The sequence below is a fragment of the Parasteatoda tepidariorum genome, chromosome 11 (assembly GCF_982258835.1).
Source record: "Parasteatoda tepidariorum strain Cologne lab strain chromosome 11, Ptep-v5.0, whole genome shotgun sequence".
NCBI lineage: Eukaryota > Metazoa > Arthropoda > Arachnida > Araneae > Theridiidae > Parasteatoda > Parasteatoda tepidariorum.
In genome coordinates, this window is record NC_141765.1 from 7,228,294 (window position 1) to 7,249,151 (window position 20,858).

Consider the following 20,858-nt stretch of genomic DNA (forward strand, 5'->3'; position numbering starts at 1 on the left):
AAATAAACAGACATATTAGTATTGATAAATACAATCTAATTATAGATTAAAAATTAATTACAAAGCGTTTTAAAACAATGCATGCCTATCCATAACTAAAGAAAAAAATTAGATGTAGGTCAAGAATATGTAACAAATTCTAAATAAAATAAGACATTATTTTAAACATGAAACAAGAGTTAAAAATATTGACGCTTAGATTTTTATACATCAAAATTAAAGATAACTTGACCATTTTGAAACTTTTTTTTATAGCATTTAATGCGCTTAACTCGTAAAATCTACTGATACTCCGTATAAAGAAAACTACTTAAATTAGGAATAAGTCCCTTAGAAGCGCTATATAAATTTATTTATTTCAATAATAAACTAAAAATCTTGCCGTCTTAAATTCACATAGGAAATGCCATTGAAATGGTTCGTTCGAAAAATTGTTTGGAACGCGTTTGGAAGGAGGCGAGGTGAAATACGTCATCACTGTCCCTGTCTATTGCACAAATTGGGAACCCAGGATGAAGCGCTTTGAAAAAAGATCTTAAATTCAAAGATTGCAATATCTCTCTATTTACAGAAGGTACTGAACATGCTCCATTAACTGGCAGGAAATATTTTTTGTGACAAATTTTACACGAAATATTTTAAATTATTCATATTTTGAATGAGTATTAGCATTTTAGAAGCTTGCAGGTATTAATAGTAGTCTTTTTGAAAACATATACTACCAAAACAGTGAAATTTAACGTCAATTTACCGCATAATTTTTATAGCCAAGATCGGTTTTCCAGCTAAATGGTAAAATCCTGTAAATTTTTGTCAGTAGCGTATAACTGTGGCTTACTAGAGTGTTTTTACGGATGAACTCCGTTTATGCACGCAGAATGCTCAAACCTACGACTGAGCTGTGTTTCAAGTTGCATTTTCTTAGAAATCAGAATTTGTAAATAGAATATGTTTAAAATAATGATTTTTTTAGTAGTCTTACAGATAAGTGTAAAACAAGACACAGAAGTATAGAAAGATGTTCATCCAGTAATACGTGAAAGAATTGAAGGCGAGTAACACATTCCTGCTACTCGACTTCTTTTTTCTTTTTTTTCTTTATTCTTGAACACAAAAGTTTCTGATAATATAGAAAGAATAAAACTTTTAAAATGGCAAAGGGACTCAGTAAATAAATAAAAAAACTTAAGCTCTTTGAACTTGCAAAAGAATTGGATTGCTGTCCTCGAGGCAACAAATGACCACTAAGAAGGTGGTCATATGGAGTTATAGAAAGTAACAAATTTAAACTGTTACATAAGGATTAAAATTTTCTAAAAAAATAGGAGATCTTCATCCCAGCGATTGATTTATATTTCTTGAGGATTCTGTTGATAGATATCTTAATGAGAGAATGGTGCAACTCAACAATTTGACACAAACTTAACATATAAAAATAAATTAATTAAATATTCATAAAAAGAGATAACATTAAATTTGAAAGAGAGTATTTATAAGAGAATATATTTATAAAAAAAAATTAAAGCAATTTTAATTGAAATGAAACAGAGTGGTTTTCGATGTATATGCAGTCCGAAAGTATATCTGCAGTCCACGGTGCATATCAAATAGAAAAAAATTCATAAAGCTGATCTAGGGTATTTCAAGTGGACACTGCATTATTTTCAAATCAGTATTACTTCACAGTTCTGATTAAAAGCAAACAAAAAACATTTGAATTTTGAAAAGAGAAAAAAAATGTCAAAAACATCTTAAGTGCGAAATGAATAATGTTTTTTTGAGGGGGGAGATGGTTGACCGGCAAATAAACTATTGTCTTTACCATGGAATAGTTTAATAAACTTCTAACAAAGAACTGCTGCATTAATAAAAAGTATAAAGTTTTTTATGTAACTGATCTTTTGATGTAAAACAGTTAAAATTTATTTTAAATTGCACTTAATATCTATAAAATATATCGTCAGTAAATTATTGCAGATCATCGAGAAATTCCCAATTTCCATCTAAAAGATTTTAAAGCCGACTGTGGACTGGCATAGCACATATTGGGAACCCAGGGTCCAGCACTGAAAGAAGAGTTCTGAAGTCGTTCCAAAGATTGCAGAATCTCTTATGTCTACAGAAGGCACTGAAAATACTCCATAAACGAGCAGGAAATATTTTTTAGACAAATTTTAGGCAAGATATTTTTGATTATTCATTTTCCTATTTTGAACGAGTATCAGCGTTTTAGAAGAGAAGATCAGCATTTAAGAAATTTTGCACACGATCATAAAATTCGTTTTACCAGAGATAACTCCCTGGAGGTATGTTGAAATATACAAAAAATAAAATTAACGTTAAGGGGCTCAAATTTTAAACGCTCTTCTGTCTAAACTATTATTTTAGTTTCCTGCGACTGCCCCCTATATTTTGAGGAAGTCGTTGATATAAAGATTTTGTCTGCACTAATCAAATATCACATTTGAATTCACCCTGTCAAACTATTAAAGATTTATTATTGAGTTCTATGAAGTTTTATTTTATGAGCAGTGGTGTACATTAGTTCGAAAATTAAATTTTTTAAGCGATTTGTTGTGGATATACAAAAAATAACAATGACTAAAGTGACAGTCTAAAATTAAAATATAAAAAATTTATGAATATTATAAAAAGATTTTAAACCTCACTTCAGAATAAAGTTCCCATTTAAAAATTTCTAAATTATTTTAACCAAACTTTTATATCATATTTTAAGATATGTTTTTGTGTTTTCTGCATATAGTAAGTGGAAAGTTACATGAATTTTATAGAAATAGATACTATTATTTTGGACTTACGTATTTGGTTCTATCAATCTTATTGAATGTACATTTCATTGATTTACTCTTGAGAAGCTCATCTATCTAATCTAGGTAAACCGAAAGTAGTATATACACTTAAAATAATAATTGAAATTAAAAATAAATATATAAATAAAACTCACAATGAGCATCTTATAAAAACATTTTTGCAATCTCTTCATATTTTATGCTTTCAAAATCATAACTAGATTAAGAAAAAGGATTTCCCTGACTATACAAGTGTTACCGACATACAAATCTAGAATTTTAATAGGTGATATGCTAAATTAAATAATAATAACAATTAAAGGAAATCTGTTTCGATATATATTTCATCATTGCACCGTTCGTAATATGAACAACAGAAACATCTTATTGAATGTTTTTGACAATTCTAAAACTTATTTTAAAATCGATAAGATAAGAAAAAAAAATTTTTTTTCTCTAAATTTAATACATAAACATACATGAATACACGAATTAGAATTTAAGGAGAAATATTTTAATATATTTTTTAATTATTTGATTGTAAAACGCATCCTATAAAAGAGACATTTTCCGCTTTCAACGTTTTTTTTTAATTTTTCAAGAAATACTTAGATAATCATTTTGCAACTTTAGAGGTAAATAGTTCATGCAATTTTTCATACTTAGCAATGAAGTTTAAAGTTTCATACTAAGCAGATACCTTATTATGAAAGAAAACAAGTATTTTTGTACACCCCTATGCCAGAAAATCAAGCAATAAGTTTGAAATTTGTACCAGTTATTGGTCATCATTTGATCAATAACTCTATAAAATTTCACAAAAAATAGGAATATTTATGGAAATATAGAGATTTTTATAAAAAATTATTTTTTTGTGTTGCGTTTTTTGCTATACATTTCAAAATATAAAATAAAATCAAATATTTTTTTGGAGCAATTAAAAATTAATCATAAAATTATTGTTTGTAAATTAAAAAAAAGTCCGTTTTAAAATCCGTAAATCTGCACAAGATTTATTTAACACTTTCATCTCGTCAATGGTGCATGCCTGTCTCACACTCAAGCACTAAGAGTTTTCCGCAGTGCTAAAACTGAATCAAAACTCGAATTTCTTTAAAGCTTGTTTATTTTTTTAAAAATTTCAACAACATCATCAACATAATAATCAACAACAATACTTACTAATTCAAGAATAGAGGAATGAGGGCGGTCATGAAATAAAATAAAAATTTCCTGGAAAGACAAGCTATTTCGTTCACCGTGATGAAATAATTAAAATATTTCTTTTGTACTGCACATTCGCGGAAAAAAATTTAAAATTATATATTTTTCTTTTGATTTTGCAGCGAATCGTATTTCAAGAAATACGATTCGCTGCAACTAATGAAAAAGTCTGATATAGGATCGTGTTTCTCGTCATACGCAAAAAATATATTTCCCCCCTCCTACGCATCAATTAAATTGCTTCTCAAACAAATGTAAGCTCTATAAATAAGAACGATACCCTAACTTATTAATCGTTATATTTAATTTTATCATTAAAGCAATTCTTTTAAAATATTATTAAAAATTCCTGATCAATTCTTCTCTAAAAGATAATTTTATTTATCACTTATTAATAGAATACTAAACTTAAATCTAAAAGACCATACATTAAAAACGATTTCTTGCTCTTATTTTATGTGAATAGAGATTCCAGTTTTGTTTGCCATTGGTGTATCTTCATTTTGAAAAAAAAACGTACAGCTAATTTGAAGCAGATAGTATAATAAACTATATTAAATGAAAATGTAAATTAAGAAAATTGAAGACTATTAACTAAATGATTTTTCACATTATATTCCTATAAATAAAAAAAATATTTAGTAACTATTAAAACTTTGATGTAAATATATTTTAATATTAACCCTTTAACTAAACAATTTTCTCGAGGTATATCTCGGGCTTTTGAATAGTGGGTTTAACGAATTACGGATAATATGCCGTAGCTGGAATTCTTAACGAGGCTGCCTATCCCCTGTTTGACAAGAATGAGCCCATGGACAAACATCACCTGCGTGCCCGTGCAGCTCTACACTGAGTTCTAGATATTGAGAAGCTAGAAAATTTTTGGGCCGTCCACTATCGCTTGAAATTTTTGATGTTCTTCTCCCTGATGTTGTTCCTCCTCTGTTTTTGTCCTGCATATGTTTTTTTTTCTTTCTGTATTTGTCCTGTACCTAGTTCATGTGCCCCAGCCATTGGAAATAAAAACAAAATAAAGTAAAAATAGCAATAAATTTATCAAAAAAAATTCGTAAATTTTAATCAGCTTTGTAAAACTCTCAATTTTATTCAGGGTTTTCCATTAAGAACTACTTTTATAATCCTTATAAAAAGGGGAAAAAAATATGCTCACTGTGAGCATCAAATTAATCTTTAAAAACAAAGGTAATCGAAATCTGAAAAAACGTAGTAAAAAACACAAAAGGGTCATTCTCACTGAAGAGGTATAAATAGACTAAAAAAATTTCTTAAATTAAAGTAATTAAAAAAGTGATAAAAATTACATAAATGCCTTTATTTATTTTTGTTATATGTCCTTATAATAATGGTCAAGTTTTCTATTTTATTTTTTACAAGATTTAAAATATTTTAAATTCTGCCTTGTCCACGGAGGAGATGTAATAGTCAACGGAGGAGACATTTTATGTTATAAAATATAAAATGTCAATGAAGACTAATTCATTAATTATTGGGCACAGCTGATATGAATTTAACATTAATAAGTAAATAATAAAATATTTCATAATTAGAGATAGAGCTACTTCCGATTAATCATGCTGCTATGAAAGGAAACATCCATTTTTAACCTAGGTGTACAATTTCTTAAGTAACTCTTACTGAATATTAATAAATTAAAATGTAAAGAATACTGAAATAAAAATTCAGACGCCACATGAAAGTTGAGTGTTGAGGGTACTCTTTTGTGACCATTTTATGCAAGTTAAACATACTGTCATCCAAATAACGTTTTTGTTTTTTCTCTTTTTTTCTTGTTATTTTTTCTTTTTTCCCTGGGCACAAACGACTAGCTCTATCAATTTCTAGAAATTTAAGTACATTTAATCACGATTTTTCTGTTAAATCTTTTTCTGATACAAATTTTAAAGTTTCTTGCTCTTTTTTTTTTTTTTTTTTACTTTCTTCAAACAATATAGGGTTTTCTTTTAATTTCTGTCTAGTTTGTCTCATACTAAGTTTTTTCTGTTCCCTTCTCTTTTGCATTTGAACATTTGATTGCTTTCTTTTCTTAAATTTTGGTTTTGCAATTTTTTTCCTAAAATTTGAAGAGAAAAAAAAAATGTTAAGCATCACAGAAATTATTTAGAAAAATTGCCAATATTTACTTCTCCGAAAAGAAAAAGTAAAACTTAATTGATTTTCTTTAAAAATAGAAACAAATTAACACATTTGTTCCATTTTAAAAAATATCAATTTAAAGAAAATAGTTTTTTTAATTATTAAAATTGTATTATGGTTATCTAACACATTGTCTCTTACATTGACTGTGTCTTCTCCTTCGTGGACTTATTATGTCCACGGAGGAGACAAAAACTAGTTCTTGAATTTTTCTGATTTTTAATTTTAAAGTTAGAAAAATGGGGCAGTTCTTTTTGTTAAATATACTATTTTTGCAATCTGAAATTCATCTATCAAAAATAAAATAATTTTCTCTTACCTTCTTTATGATGTCCCCGGAGTATACGGTGAGAACTTTGCCAAACCCCAGTTGAACACAACAATCCAAAACTGACACCAAAGAGAACAAAAACAACTGATATTTAACATTAGAAAATGGAATGGTTACCCCTCCCAGCAGCTGTCTTATAGGGATTTCGCATATGCTGCCCTTTATTGCATATTTACAGAACTATAATAATTGTCCACGGAGGGAGACATCATTTTTGATGGACAAAGTTTACTAGTCATTTATTTTACAAAAATTATTACTTTTTTTTTAAATATTAAATGACAAGTTGCTATAAACATTTAACTAGGTAAAACTACAAAAATCATTAATATAACATTTAAATTGTTTAACAGGCATTAAAAATTATTTTGTGCCACAGACGTAGGGACGTCCACGGAGGGGATTTTGAAGTCATGTTTATTAAAAAATAAGAATGAAATATTAAATGCATTTAGCAGAAATGCATATGATTTGTTAGCTAAGAACTTCACGAAAAATGATAAAGAAAAGTATTAAGAAATCTGCTGTATTTCGTAATATTTATTACTCAGGGACTTAAAAAATCACCTTTTTGTGAGAATGACCCAAAAGGTGAATTTAAGCATTAAAACGCGTTTTATTTGAGGTTGAGATTGTTGAGGTTGGAATTATCATCTTTCAAGTCTTCTCTTTTTCTCTCCGCAATCAAACCTGTCTTGTTACTTATTATGCTCGTCTTTCTGTATTGTGGTTTATTGGATTTCGACAGCGTTCTTTTTTTGTTTTTTTTTTCATTGCCTAAATATTAATTTTTGATCCCTAATTTGCATTTCTCTTCGTTATCATTTTTAATACGGATTCTAAAATAGATAAAACAGATAAATAGATTCTATAGTAATAAATCGATAAATATAGTAATTAAATAAATAAATAGATTCTAAATATGATTTTTCTTCATGGAATCTGTATATGTATGGCTGATAAAATACGAGTGGTGTATGAAAGTACATTCATTTATAATACTTTCCTATCTAATTTGGTTTAGTATTTTTCATTGTTTCAATTGACGTTAATATTATAGCTGTACTGAACAGACTTTACCAATTCCGTTTAAAAAAAACTCCTGATCATTTACAAATAATTTTCAAAAGTCTATGTTTATAAAAGGCTGTGTTTTTTTATTACATTCTAAAATATTCTGTATAAATAAATAAATCTTTATGAAATACGTGTACATCAGATATTTATTCGCTAACACCAATTTAATTTTTAAAATTCAATTATAGGTTCAATTGCATTTTAAAATTTAAAGGCTTTTGACTAAATAAAATGTATACTTTTGATGGATATGACTAATTGATTTGGATATAACAAATGCCTAAAAACAAAGCTGAAGCGTTTTCTTGGTAATTAAATTTCATAAGTAATAGAATGAGTTATCTTTTCTATCCAATATATTTCTCATTACTCCTGGTGCACAACAAAATTTACAGCATTGACTGAAACCAATCTGAATAACTTAATATGATTATATTCTATGGTGACAATTGCAGATTAAATTATAGATGAATGGCAGTTATCTTTACATTGATCAAATTTTGCAATTGTTTCATTTGTAATTAGTTTTTTAGTTTCCTTAATATCTGTACCCTACTGTGAAGGTACACTCTTAATGATTCCCGTTTAAATTTTTTACATATACAAATATATAAGCTAATTATGTCTAAAAAATTATGCAATTTATTATGTCTAATGTAATACAGTAAGTGATGTTAAATTTCAAAAAGAAATGTTTTTAGAAAGATTTTTGTAGATCATATGAAATTTTAGATTAAGAATTGAGAGAGAAGGTATATACTTTTAAAAAATAAGTACATAAGGTATCGCGAAGATTTATAGCAATTAGCATTTATAGAAAAATATTTGTTTTTGAAATCTTATGTATAATAAAAGATATTTATACATAAAAAGTTTATATTTTTTTCTAAATTTTAATATCAACTCATTCAATTTACAGACAGTAAAAAGTTAGCAGAAACTTGAGAAATAATATTTATAAATTGCTTTATTAATTATGATCATGCTCAAATCATCCTTGTTCTATGAAATTTTATTGGTTGTTTATCAGAGCAATGTATGGAAAACAGTAGAGACATATTTTAACTAACGAAGTTCAAATGACGATAGTGATTAAAACAAAAACACAGATGAAAGAAGATTAATTCACATAGAAAGTTTCCTGCTAAAGAAACAATAAAACAGTGAATACTAGAAATTTTGTTAGACTTTTCGGTTTACTAAAGCAAATAAAATTCATTAAAAGAATATTCATTCAGTAATTTTGTTTTTGCGCAGTCGATAAATATTTTACATAACTTTTGATACAATGATTGATTGTGACTTCTCTTTAGACATTTAATTATTAATGCAACGTTTAAACAACTTTTTTCTTCAATTAACACTGATTAAGCTTTTCTCATTGTTGCTCAAAACTCCCTCATAATTGATCAAATCACCCGCAAGGAAGAGGTTAGTTGAAAGAGGCAAGGAAAGAGGTTGGTTGAAGGAGGCTTGAAAGAGGTCAAGGAAAGAGGTTATGTTTAAAAACTAATATCATAAAAAAGTTGAAAAACATTATTAAGTTAATAAATAATATTAAATAGAGACAACTGGAAATATTAGAAAAAAATTAATAAAAATGCGTCAAGCCATGTTTCATCCTTTTGTGCATATTCAACTCGTGAAAAAGTCATGGCTAAAATAAATAACAAACTATACCTCTGATATGACAGATATTGTTAAAATCTGCAAATGATCGTGAGATAAAGCTTGTTCTGGGTAAGAGTATTTGGATTAGGCCGATAAACGCAAAGGAATGGGAGAATGGAACGTGTGAATCAATCTATTTGTAACAAAGATGTCGAATTGAACATTAAGAAAATATTTAACCGAAGGGAAAAAAAGTCATTCTATAAAATAGAGATCTCTACTGCTAAAAGAGAGGACCACAAGAAAATCTCGGAGTTGCGATCTAAGCATACTGCGTAGCAAGAGGCTAAATAATCAGAAAGAATAACTTTCGATAAAGTTGGACAGTAAGCCGGATAATTTGTCAAAAGATTAGAAAGAACCCTCAATGCAATTGTTGTCACGCATTTTGGAGAGATCCCTCCTGCTTCCAATTATGTAACTTCGAATCAAAACAAAGTTTAATATAGAAAGAATTAGTGATGACGTAAAAAATCCAATAGATGACACGAGCAAATGGTTTGTTTCTGTAAGTAATTTAACTCCATCACAAAATTTTTCAGAACTGACTAAACATCATAATAAAAGTATTTAGGATTAGAGGATTTCCTAGATTGTTGAAAATGGCTAAAATTGCATTAACAACAGAAACAAATTAGCCATACATCGATCTCAAAACCAGATGTGCATCTATCTCAATGACAGATTAGCAAGTAATGAAATAGTGTCAACAACCAAAAATTAAAATTAGTACAAAGTTGGTGTCAGTTATTACACTGCCTTCTTTCTCAAAATTTCCAAATCATTCATCAAAATTTCTAAATCATTCGTCATCAAAGTGTGATCCTTAAGAATAGGAAATTTCTGAAGAAAAATTAGTCCTAGAATATTGGTCTTTAATTTTCTAGTCTCATCATTGTTTTTTGCCCAATACTAAGGGAAGGTTAAAACAATTGAAATAAATCGCGCTTTTTGACAGATCAGTCAAAGAGAAAATCAATAAGAAGCACGAAAAATTATGAAAAATATTAGAAAAAGAGACTAAGGAACAACATCAAACAGTAAATACTAAAATTGCCTTTAGACTTTTCGGTTTATTAATGCAAACAAAATTCATTAAAAAAATTCGGTTCAGTAATGTTATTTTTCAACAGCAAATAAATATTTGATATTGCTTATGGCATAAATATTGATTGTAACTTCTATTTAAATATTTAATTATTATTGCCCAATAACTTCTTTTTTTTCTCCAATTTTCACTGATCAAACCTTCTTCATGGTTGCTCAAAACACCCTCATAATTGATAAAATCAACCGCAAGGAAAGCTCTTTGGTCATGTATAAAAACTAACAACATAAGAAAGATGAAAAGTATTATTAGTTAAAAAAATTTAAACTAAAAATATTAGAAGAATTTTTTAATAAAAATGGGTCAAACCTGCCATGTTTCTTCCATTTGTGCATATTCTACAGGTGAAAAAAATCATGTATTAAATAAATAACAGAAGTATAATACTGATATGACAAAAAATATTTTTGAAATAGGCAATAGATCATGAAAAAAGAAAGTACAAATGTACGAAGTGTTACAAAAGTGCTTGGATTAGACCGATAAATGCAACAAAAAAACTTGAAAATGGGATAGTATAAATATGCGAAGAGATATAATAGTGTTTGGTAATAGTGTTTGAATTAGATCGATAAATGCAAAAGAATGTGAGAATGGGACGTGCGAATCAATCTGAATTTTACAAAGATGTCGAGTATAGCAGTCAGGAAATATTAAATTCGAGGGAACACAAACAAAATACCGATCTCTATTGCTAAAAAAGAGCACCTCAAGAAAATCCCGAAAGCGCTATACCAGCATACTGAACCACTTTCGAAAAAGCTAGAGTGGGACGGAACCTTTTCCCAAAAGATTTGAAAGAACCCTCAACGCAATTGTTGTCATTCATTTTGGAGAGATCCTTCCTGCTTTCAATTATGTAATTTCGAATCACAACGAAGTTCAATAATGATAGAGTCAATAGCGACGTAAAAGTCAAATAGATGACGCGAGCAAATGGTTTGTCTCTGAAAGTCACTTACATCATTCACAAATTTGCTCAGAACTAACTTAACTTCTTGAAAAAGTATGTAGAATTAGAGTACTTCTCAGATTGTGGGAAAATGACTAAATTGTACATCAATTTCAAAGCCAGATATGCATCGATCTCAACGACAAATTAGCAGGTAATGAAATAGTGCCCACAACAAAAAATTAAAATCAGTACAAAGTTGGTGTCAGTCGTCATCAAATTCAACTTTTTCAAACAGTAAATTCATCAGTCCAAGCTTATTTCTTATACAGGATTCAATCCCGATTTTCATATTCCGTGTTGTTTCTAATGCTACTTGGCAATAGCAGCAAGCCTGCTTGGTAAAAACAAGCGAATTTAAGGCAGATAGTGCGTTTCCTGCTTTCCAGTGACTCTGCCTATTTCCGACAACAATTCTTACTCTTTATTTTACAATAACAAACTTAGTTCAGACCACTTCCCCAACTATCATTTTATACTCAATTTGTTATATTTAATAAAAAAGATGCCTGGTAACTAATTTTATAAAAAAAGTGATTATTCTACAAGTTTGGGTACATTTTGTTAAACATTTATCCATTTACTAAATTCTTATCTTAAATGAGATTTGAAATTGTACAAAGTATTCCGTATTTTAATTATATTCCTTCACTTTGTCAGACATCAAGTAATTTTTTTAGCAAAATGTACAATTATTCTAAGATTTCAAGCAAAAAAGTTTGAGAAGTTTTTATTTCTTACTTATATTTGTTTATGAGTTACAGAGCATAGAAGATCGATGAAAGCTTAATATCCAATTTGCAGATAAATAAAATAAACTGAATTAAATTAGATTATTATTCTATTCTTTTTCTTAAAACATTTGTCAAACTGCAATTGAATTTTTTCATTCTCGAGTATTTTGAAAGTTTTTAAAATAAACCTTTTCTATCTTGTGTTAAGTAACATAACATAGCTACAAGCATGTTAAAAATCAAATTGTAAAGTTACAAAATAACAACATAACATAAATAACATACAAAATAACAACAATATTAAAGTTAGAAACATAAATATTGACACTAAAATATAAATTGAAAATATGTGTGGTACCTGTAGCAAGTTTTTCCATTCGATTTGTAGTTTCATACTTTATGATAGAAAACTGTGGTAACTCAGCGTCTTCAACTCCAATTACTGGCGTTTGCGTCCAGTACATTTCAACATCTGCTACAGTATAACCATCTGAAAGAGTCCAAATTAACATTTACTCAATTTGGTTTTATATAATAGCTAATTTTACATCGCTTTTAAACAATGTGAATAAATCTTAAGCAATACATTACACTCTGAAAGAAAAGATCTTTTTCATAAAAAAAATAACTATTGTGCTTTTGAGAAAGGTGAAGCTATGAGCTTATATTTATCTACTAATTAATACTAAACAAATCTAGAGAAGGCGAATGTGAATCACGCGGTTTATTTCCAATTTTAATAAATTGGAAGTAATAAAACTCATTTTGAATGGAATTTTGGAAAACTAATTGCAATAAGATATGTTAATTGAAAAAATTTCATGTATTAACTGATTGTAATTATAGAGAGTTTAATTTGTAGATATAGTGTGAAAGAATGACCTAACCTAAAAGATATGTTTAAGAAAATATTTGAATCATTGAAAGCTAAACACGTTTTTTAGGATTAAATACAGATATCTATATTTAAAGTTTTCAAACGACTTTGAATCCAGCTAATCGTTCAAAATTTCAAAAAAGAAGAAAAAATCTAGAGTGTATCGTTATTTTCTTGTTCTTTTTAGCATTCTCTTTCAAAATATACCTTAAAAGAAGGTCTACTCAGGCGTATACACTAGTCTTTAAATTTCATGAAAAAATTTGTGACTCAAACTTAAGAAAAAATCCTAATACAATTTTCAATATTAAACAAATGCCGCTATTATAAACCATCAAGTAATTTTCTTTATTTAATTTTTTGAAAAAATGTGATTTCAAAAATGTGTTTGTAAACTGGTTTAAGGTTTATATTTATAATTTTAGGAAGAATTCTATGTACAATGTAAACATTTCCTGATCAAATTATGGTGAACTGTACTGGTACTTAGGGTGCTGGTACTTTTTATATTAAAATCCGTTTTTACCAGAACAAATTTGCGGAACAAAAAAATCTGATATATTTTAATTTTTACAGTAATAATTACTGAAAATCACTGCATCACTCTTATTAAATAAATATTACTGTAAAATTGACGGTAAAATATTCTACGGTAAAATAGATTTTATGGATGATTCTCTCAAAATGTTGTTACTTTATACCGTAATTTGATCCGGAATTTTCTCATCGTGTATATTCAACATATAAGTTTACTATATTGCATTATATGCAACATTTTACAACTATTTTTGTACCATATATTTTTAAAATTGGAATCATTAAATTAAATTGATTAATTGTATTAGTTTACATGAGTGAAACCCGTTATACTCAAAGAATTACATGTACGTAAACACTTAAAAAATAAAATTATATAATTACAATTAAATATACTAAGCAGCAATTTGGTTCATAAGCAATTATTATTTATTATTAATTGTAATGGTTAAAATTTTGTGTCATTTAAAAAAAAAGTACGGAGTCGCAAACTTTTTAAACAATAGTTTCATAAATAACACTCATCTTTGTATTCAAATGAAGTAACTAAATGTCAGCTTTAGAATATATGATTTAAAGATATATATTACTTCTCTTAAATAAGAATGATTTTATAACATTTTTATAGATTATTCGAATGTATAACATCATGAAATAATAACTGCCTTGCTTTAATTCATAGAAAGAATATTCGAATACATAAAAATTAAAATAAAAATGTAGTTCAGTTAACAAGTAAATCATAAAATGACTACTTTTAAAATTTATGTGATGTAATTCCTTTATACTAACAGAGTTTAAAAGAACAGAAAAAATTTCATGTTCTCATAAACAAAATGAAATAGAAAGAATTTATTAAAAGGGGGTTCAAAATTATTTTTAATTTTATAAAACCTCACAATTTGTGTCATCATAACTTGTCTCAATGCTTGTAAACTCATAAGTAATCGGTTTTTAGAAATGGTTGCCCTAGATATATCTGCATTACGCTGTAAAAGCTTTTTACCCTACTTTTACCGTAAAATCCATTTTTACTGGAATATGTAATCTGATATACCGTGATTTTCTCAGTAATAATTACCATGAAATCACTAAATCACGCTTATTAAATAAATATTGTAGTGAAAATTGCGGTATAATAATTTACGGTAAAATGGATTTTACAGATACGGATACACCCACTTTACGGATGATGTACTTGATACCATAATTTGATTCAGAATTAATTTTTTTAAGGATATTAAAAAAATAGGATCATCGTTAAACTATTAACTGGAAATATTTGATAGAATAACTAGAATTTGAGCATAATATATTTTAGTGAAGTCAGAAAAGGATTATCTTTCATGAGTGATCTAGTGCATAGTGCAAATTTTTACTGTGATATAGTGCAAAAAAATTTATATAGTGATATAAGGCAAATTGTCACTTAATTGAGGCTTCATCAAAATTAAAAGTGGTAAATATTGCACACACTCCTACATTTCTATGTAATTCAAGAGCAATAAAAAGCGATAGATTCTATACACTGAGAAAAAATGCTCAGAACTCTCAGAATATGGTAAAATTTACCGTGTTTCTGGTTCACGTATTATTGTATTATAATATGTGATAAAATTTGGTAAACAGGGAAAAATTTGGACATTTTATCATTATACCTTACCTTACAGTACGGCATAAAAATATTTATTCGGTTACACTTACATTTGATTACAATTGAAATTTGAATTTTTTACAAAATGTGTGGTAATAGGAATTATAATTTTGAAAAGCAAAACTTTTTCTAAGTCTTTATCATTCAACTAAAAAATTACCGAATGAATCATTTAAAAAGCGTATATTTTTTTTATTTAACCAAATGCTTGCTTTTTTTTATAACTAAAAATGCCATTACCATAAAATACTCTGATTTTATCACAATTATTTCTCCGTATAGGAATGCAATAGGTTTGGATAATTGCATATCAAAAGAAAATTACGAGGTTGAGTGTAAAAACAAATGATATAACAATATAATTCCACTTGTAAAATGTGTAAAAAAAGTGAATTACATCAATTCGAATTAAAATAAAAATGTATTGCGTGCAATACCTCAGATCTCAAAAGACAAAAAAATAACACTTTTTTTAAATCAAACACATTTTAAAGATATATTTAATTTTCTTTTAAACATTTTATTTCTATAAGAGGAATAAAACTTATTAATTTAAAAGAGATTAAAAATGATTTGATTATATTAAGATAAAATTACTTCTTGAATAAGAACAAATTAAACTTTGTCACAAATAGCATTTTGTAACTTATATTTTGCAAATCATTGGATTTAAAATGTTGACAATTGTTCAGCTTAAAAAAAGTAAAGATATTAGGAATAAATGTATCATTTTATCATGGACACATCATGCAACAAAAATATGCATTGAATTTCGGAACGTAATTTTTAATGAAGAGAAATTCATAGATGAACTAATTGAAAATTAGAAATTTAATGGCAAGAAAAATATATTTTAGATTATTTTCCTTTTGTTGGGGATCACTTTTCATTTTAAACACTATTATTTTAATAATCTATTCAGTCTTAAATTGATATAATATTTATGGAAACAATAATATAATTTCAGTCTTAATATGTTAAATAGAGCATAAAAGTTTAAGTAGAAAATAAAATTCGTAGGAAATAAAGGTAACTGTTTTTTTGAAATAATCTGAATTTTGATTTAACAGTTTATTTATTGATCCGATGCACTGTGATTAAAAAAAATGACATTACCTATTCCATCGAATAAAAATAGAAGGAGCAAAAAGAAAGTGCAAAATTTGTAATTATCTGACAAAAGTGTTTAAATGTAAACAATAAATAAATAAAATCGCTTTATAAATATATTTCACACAATTTAAGTATATCTAGTACATTTAAGTGCTCTTAAAATTACTTTTCAATTCGTTAGTTATTTCTACTTCTAAAATCTAACAGAAACCATTAGCTATATATATAGTATAAAGTTGGGTTTAATTCAAAAATTGCATTCATTTCAAACATCTGCGGATTAAATGATATGATTTTTACGCACTTAGATAAATTTTTTTTATTTGAAAAGCGTCGGAAGGCATAGAAATACATATAATACAAATATGAGTGCTTTTTTTGACAGACTAGAATTGTTTATTTCGAGATATGGAAGTTTATTACAATTTTTAAGGTATGATTTCAATAATTATCATGTTTTCACATATTTTTTTGCATCTCTATAATTAAAGGCTTTAATAAAATATATTTTTCTACATTTATGAAACTCGTTCAACAGAATAAAGTTTCATGCAAAAAAAAATACTAAGCAAATATTTTTATTTTATAAGTTTAAGCGTCATAACAAGCATAGCGCATCCTCCATAAAATTTATGGTGTTACCGTTATAAAAGAAATAAGATCATTAAAAGTGCATAAATTACATATCTGAAGTTATAAATAAAATTATTTTTTTAATCTTTCCTTTTGAAATTAATATTTTTATGATTTTATTTTGTAACATAAACATTTAAAACAGTTGCAAATATTACATAATTACTCATTTTTTAAAAATTAAATCATGCATTTAATAGGAAGCATATTATATGATGTAAACACTACTGTCGTTCATTACTTACAACTTTCAATTTCTACTGTACAATTTTGTGTGTCTAATGGGTAATAATGTAGATCCATCATGCAAGCTAATGTTGTTGTAAACCTGAAACAGTAACCATATCTGTTAACAATTATGATGAGAAAAAAATAATACAGAAAAGTTTGGAACTAAAAAAAGTTATTATAAATATATAAAAAAACATTATTAATTGAGGTAGCATCTTTTTCAGAAATTGATATTGTACACTAATGGTATAACCCTTTTTAAAGGTTTATCTTATAATTATATATTCCTCATAATAGACTCAAAATATTGGCAATTTACATTTTTTGAAACTTTCAAATGATGCTCCATTTCTTACAATTCCATAATGTGTAATATATTTTGTTATTTATCAATAATTTTAAATACATTAATAATGTGAGATTAAATTTGAGTGAAGTAATGCTTCAGCATTAATTGACGTTTTACATAGTGAATATCGAACGATACACAAAAATGAGTCAAGCATTTGCATTGGTACTGTAAAACAGATTAAGGGTAAGTGAATGTGATCAAAAGTTACATTATTTTTATCAGTTTCTAGAAAATATCACTTAGTCAAAAACTTTTACACCTTTATATTACCAATAATTAATAAAAGTTAAAACAAAAGCTGCAAAAATATATAATTAATAAGAATAAAAATAAGATAAAATAATAGAATAAAAATAATGTAACTAAATATAAGTTTAAAAAGACATATCGTTATAAATCGGAGCGCTATAGCAATAACATGAATTGTATTTCAAAATAAATGGAATTAAAATAAAAATAAAATGAAATATTATTATTAATATACTGCGCTTGAAAAATAATACTTATTTAAATATTTTGATTAAACAAATTTATCGAATTAAGAAAATTTATAACATTAATCATGTGTTTAAAAAGCAACATAAGACATTTATTCGCAATGTAATAAATCATTATAACCAAATACCAATTAGTACTCAATTTATGGTATTTAATATGACTTTTAAAATTAATATTCATATTTCAAAACTATATAAATAAAATCTTTTTATTTCATGTTTTAATTTTTCGTATATTGAACAACTATTTCGCTCATTTATAAGTTTATGTTATTGCTCTCACTAATCTTAGTATATCAAATTCCACAAAAATAAAGTTTTAAATCAATTTTAAAATTGTGCACGAAACATGTATAAATACAAATTCTATCATTATACAAGCTAAAATATTTCGGCTGCAATGGGAGTTATCTTTCGCCACTAGGGGAGCCTCCCTATTAGGAACTTTTCCTTCGTGAGTCAATGAATATGAATTTTTATTTATCTAAATTATCTTAATTTCATGTTTTCTGATGATTAATGTCGAAAATGACGTTTAAATTGGTTCGATATTTGATTTTCAGTCGGATTTGGCGGCAAATATGACATAATCGCCAAATATTTAAATTAGAATTAAAAATCTTATACAGAACTAATTTAAATGCTATTTTTGACAATAATTATCAGAAAACATAAATTCAAGATAAATTCATGGAACTATTCATAATAGAATGTGCCCCATATGGCGTACGATAACATTATCAGTCATGGGTTCCTACGCAATCTTCATGATGCGCCCTACCACCTGTCTATGGTTAAATATATATCTATACCTATCTTTAAATGTTTTCTTTTTGCTTCATGAATAAGCAATGGTGACTTGTACACGTCAATTAGAATTTTCCGTCTGAAATTACGGTGCAATACTCCCAGTTGTCTCTCCATCTGATTAACCATAAAGTTTATGGTTAGTATAATTTTTTACCTTTACGGTTTAGAAACTGTTTACAACTGGTACCGTAAAAACATGATTACAAAACTATACGGTTTTGTAACCATTTATAACTAGCATAGTTTCTAGACTATAAAAATTAAACTTAAACGCGCATTGGAGCTCTGTGGTTGCTCCGCCATTCATGCGTGAATGATAGTTTCATTTTCTTACAGATCAGCGATTGATAAGTGCAGGACACTGGAAGCTCTGCCGATCATGATATTGACTGATTAGCCCTCTCAGCTACACGCCGCCACAAAACGGCATTATAAGGTGGGCCATAATTGGCGCGGGTAGAATTCTGGTTGTTTAACCGGATTAGGTAAAATCAATCAATAAACATTCACACGTAACAGTTCAAATATCATCGTTTTGATGGTTATTTGACTGTTTTGTTGAGTATGTTAAAAAAACAATGAAATAAATTGAAATTTAACCAATTTTGATGAGAAACTTCTAACAAAGGCTACGATGTTTTTGAATAGACAATGTGTGTTATGTGCTATGTTAAGTTTCAACACCAGAATTCATTAGAAAAATTTTGAACTGAAATAACTCAAACTCTACTTGTTTTATTTAATTTTTTTTCCTGCAAATGCTAATGCTTATTCAAAAATTAAATTAAATTTTTAATGAAAAACAGGAAAAATTTCTCAAAACAGATATATTGGAAATATAACAAATTTCGTCCAATATAACAACTGAAACACCTATAGTAAAGTAAACAATTACGTCTGTAGTTGTTAATGCTAATGTCTATTCCTGGCCATAGATGGCGCCACTGAAAACCCCCACTGCCTAAACAGGCATACGGCAAAAGAAAAAAAAAACAATTCATTTCGTAATTTTTCCGATCGTATGGTAACTGTTAACCGGAAATTATGGTTTAAAAATTGTAGTTCTTATTACAAAACATTAAGTTTAAAATACAAAACTGAAAAGTAAATTTAACCAAATAAATGGTTTTTATGCCATACTCCAAGGTATCATAATAAAATTTCTAAATTTTACCATATTTATTAAATTTTATCACATTTTATAAAACTATATTTTATCGTTATTTTACTGAAATCATTACCAAAGTACTTCGGTAAAAATTATTTTATGTTTCCTTAGAGTATGAAACACAGTAAGTTTTACCATATTCTGGAATTTTTGATCATGCTTTCTTTTCAGTGTGGAATTAAAACCAAGGAAAAACAGTTCAACGTTTGAAAATAATGGGAGGAAAATTTGATAATCTTAATAAGGTCAATTGAATCATGTTTAAATTTATGTAGTAATGAAGTTTAAAATGTGGTTTTATTTTTCATAAATTAAGTTTGCACCAACTTTTTACTTATTCTGGTTCATCATGGCATTGATTCTGATATTGTATTGCTAATTATGGATCTTCTTAAGAAACGTTTCCTTACAGTTAAGCTATAATTTTATGCAAATTTAGAGTGTTTGGTGTTTATATTTCACAATTGTTACAGTTTACTGGCAATTTTCATTTTTTTTCTGACAGAGCTTTTTTTAAAATCTTGCAATTTAAATTGCTGAAGTACAAGAGGTGACTTTGAACCGTATTCGTAACGTAAATAATCGTTATAGAATTAATCTTAAAATTTTTTTGATTTTCGAATATACAATTAAATTTAGAAAAATGAAATTTAAAAAGTGTTCAATTAAAATTTAAAAGTTAAAAAAACAACACGTTTTTTTTTAAATATTTGAAACATACCATTTCTGAATCAAAGTTAAAAATTACCTTTACCATTTGATAAAAAATATTTATTAAAAATAACAATTTTAAAACAATTTTGGTGATATATAGAATGCATATCATTTTGTATCGTAATACTAATATATTATCCATAGGTGTTTTAAATATTAGAAGTGGAATTTTATAAAATCGTACTTG

At 26.9% G+C, this 20,858-nt stretch overlaps 1 protein-coding gene across 1 annotated transcript in view; it reads right to left on the reverse strand.

Moving 5' to 3' along the window:
* Positions 1-20,858, reverse strand: part of LOC107439084 (gamma-aminobutyric acid receptor subunit beta-like) — a 63,466-nt gene that overhangs the window by 18,984 nt on the left and 23,624 nt on the right. The window contains exons 5-6 of the mRNA XM_016051560.4: positions 17,145-17,227; positions 12,444-12,575 (exon numbers count right to left, since the gene is read on the reverse strand). Of these exons, the coding sequence (XP_015907046.1) occupies positions 12,444-12,575; positions 17,145-17,227 (215 nt within the window). The remainder of the gene's footprint in view (positions 1-12,443; positions 12,576-17,144; positions 17,228-20,858) is intronic.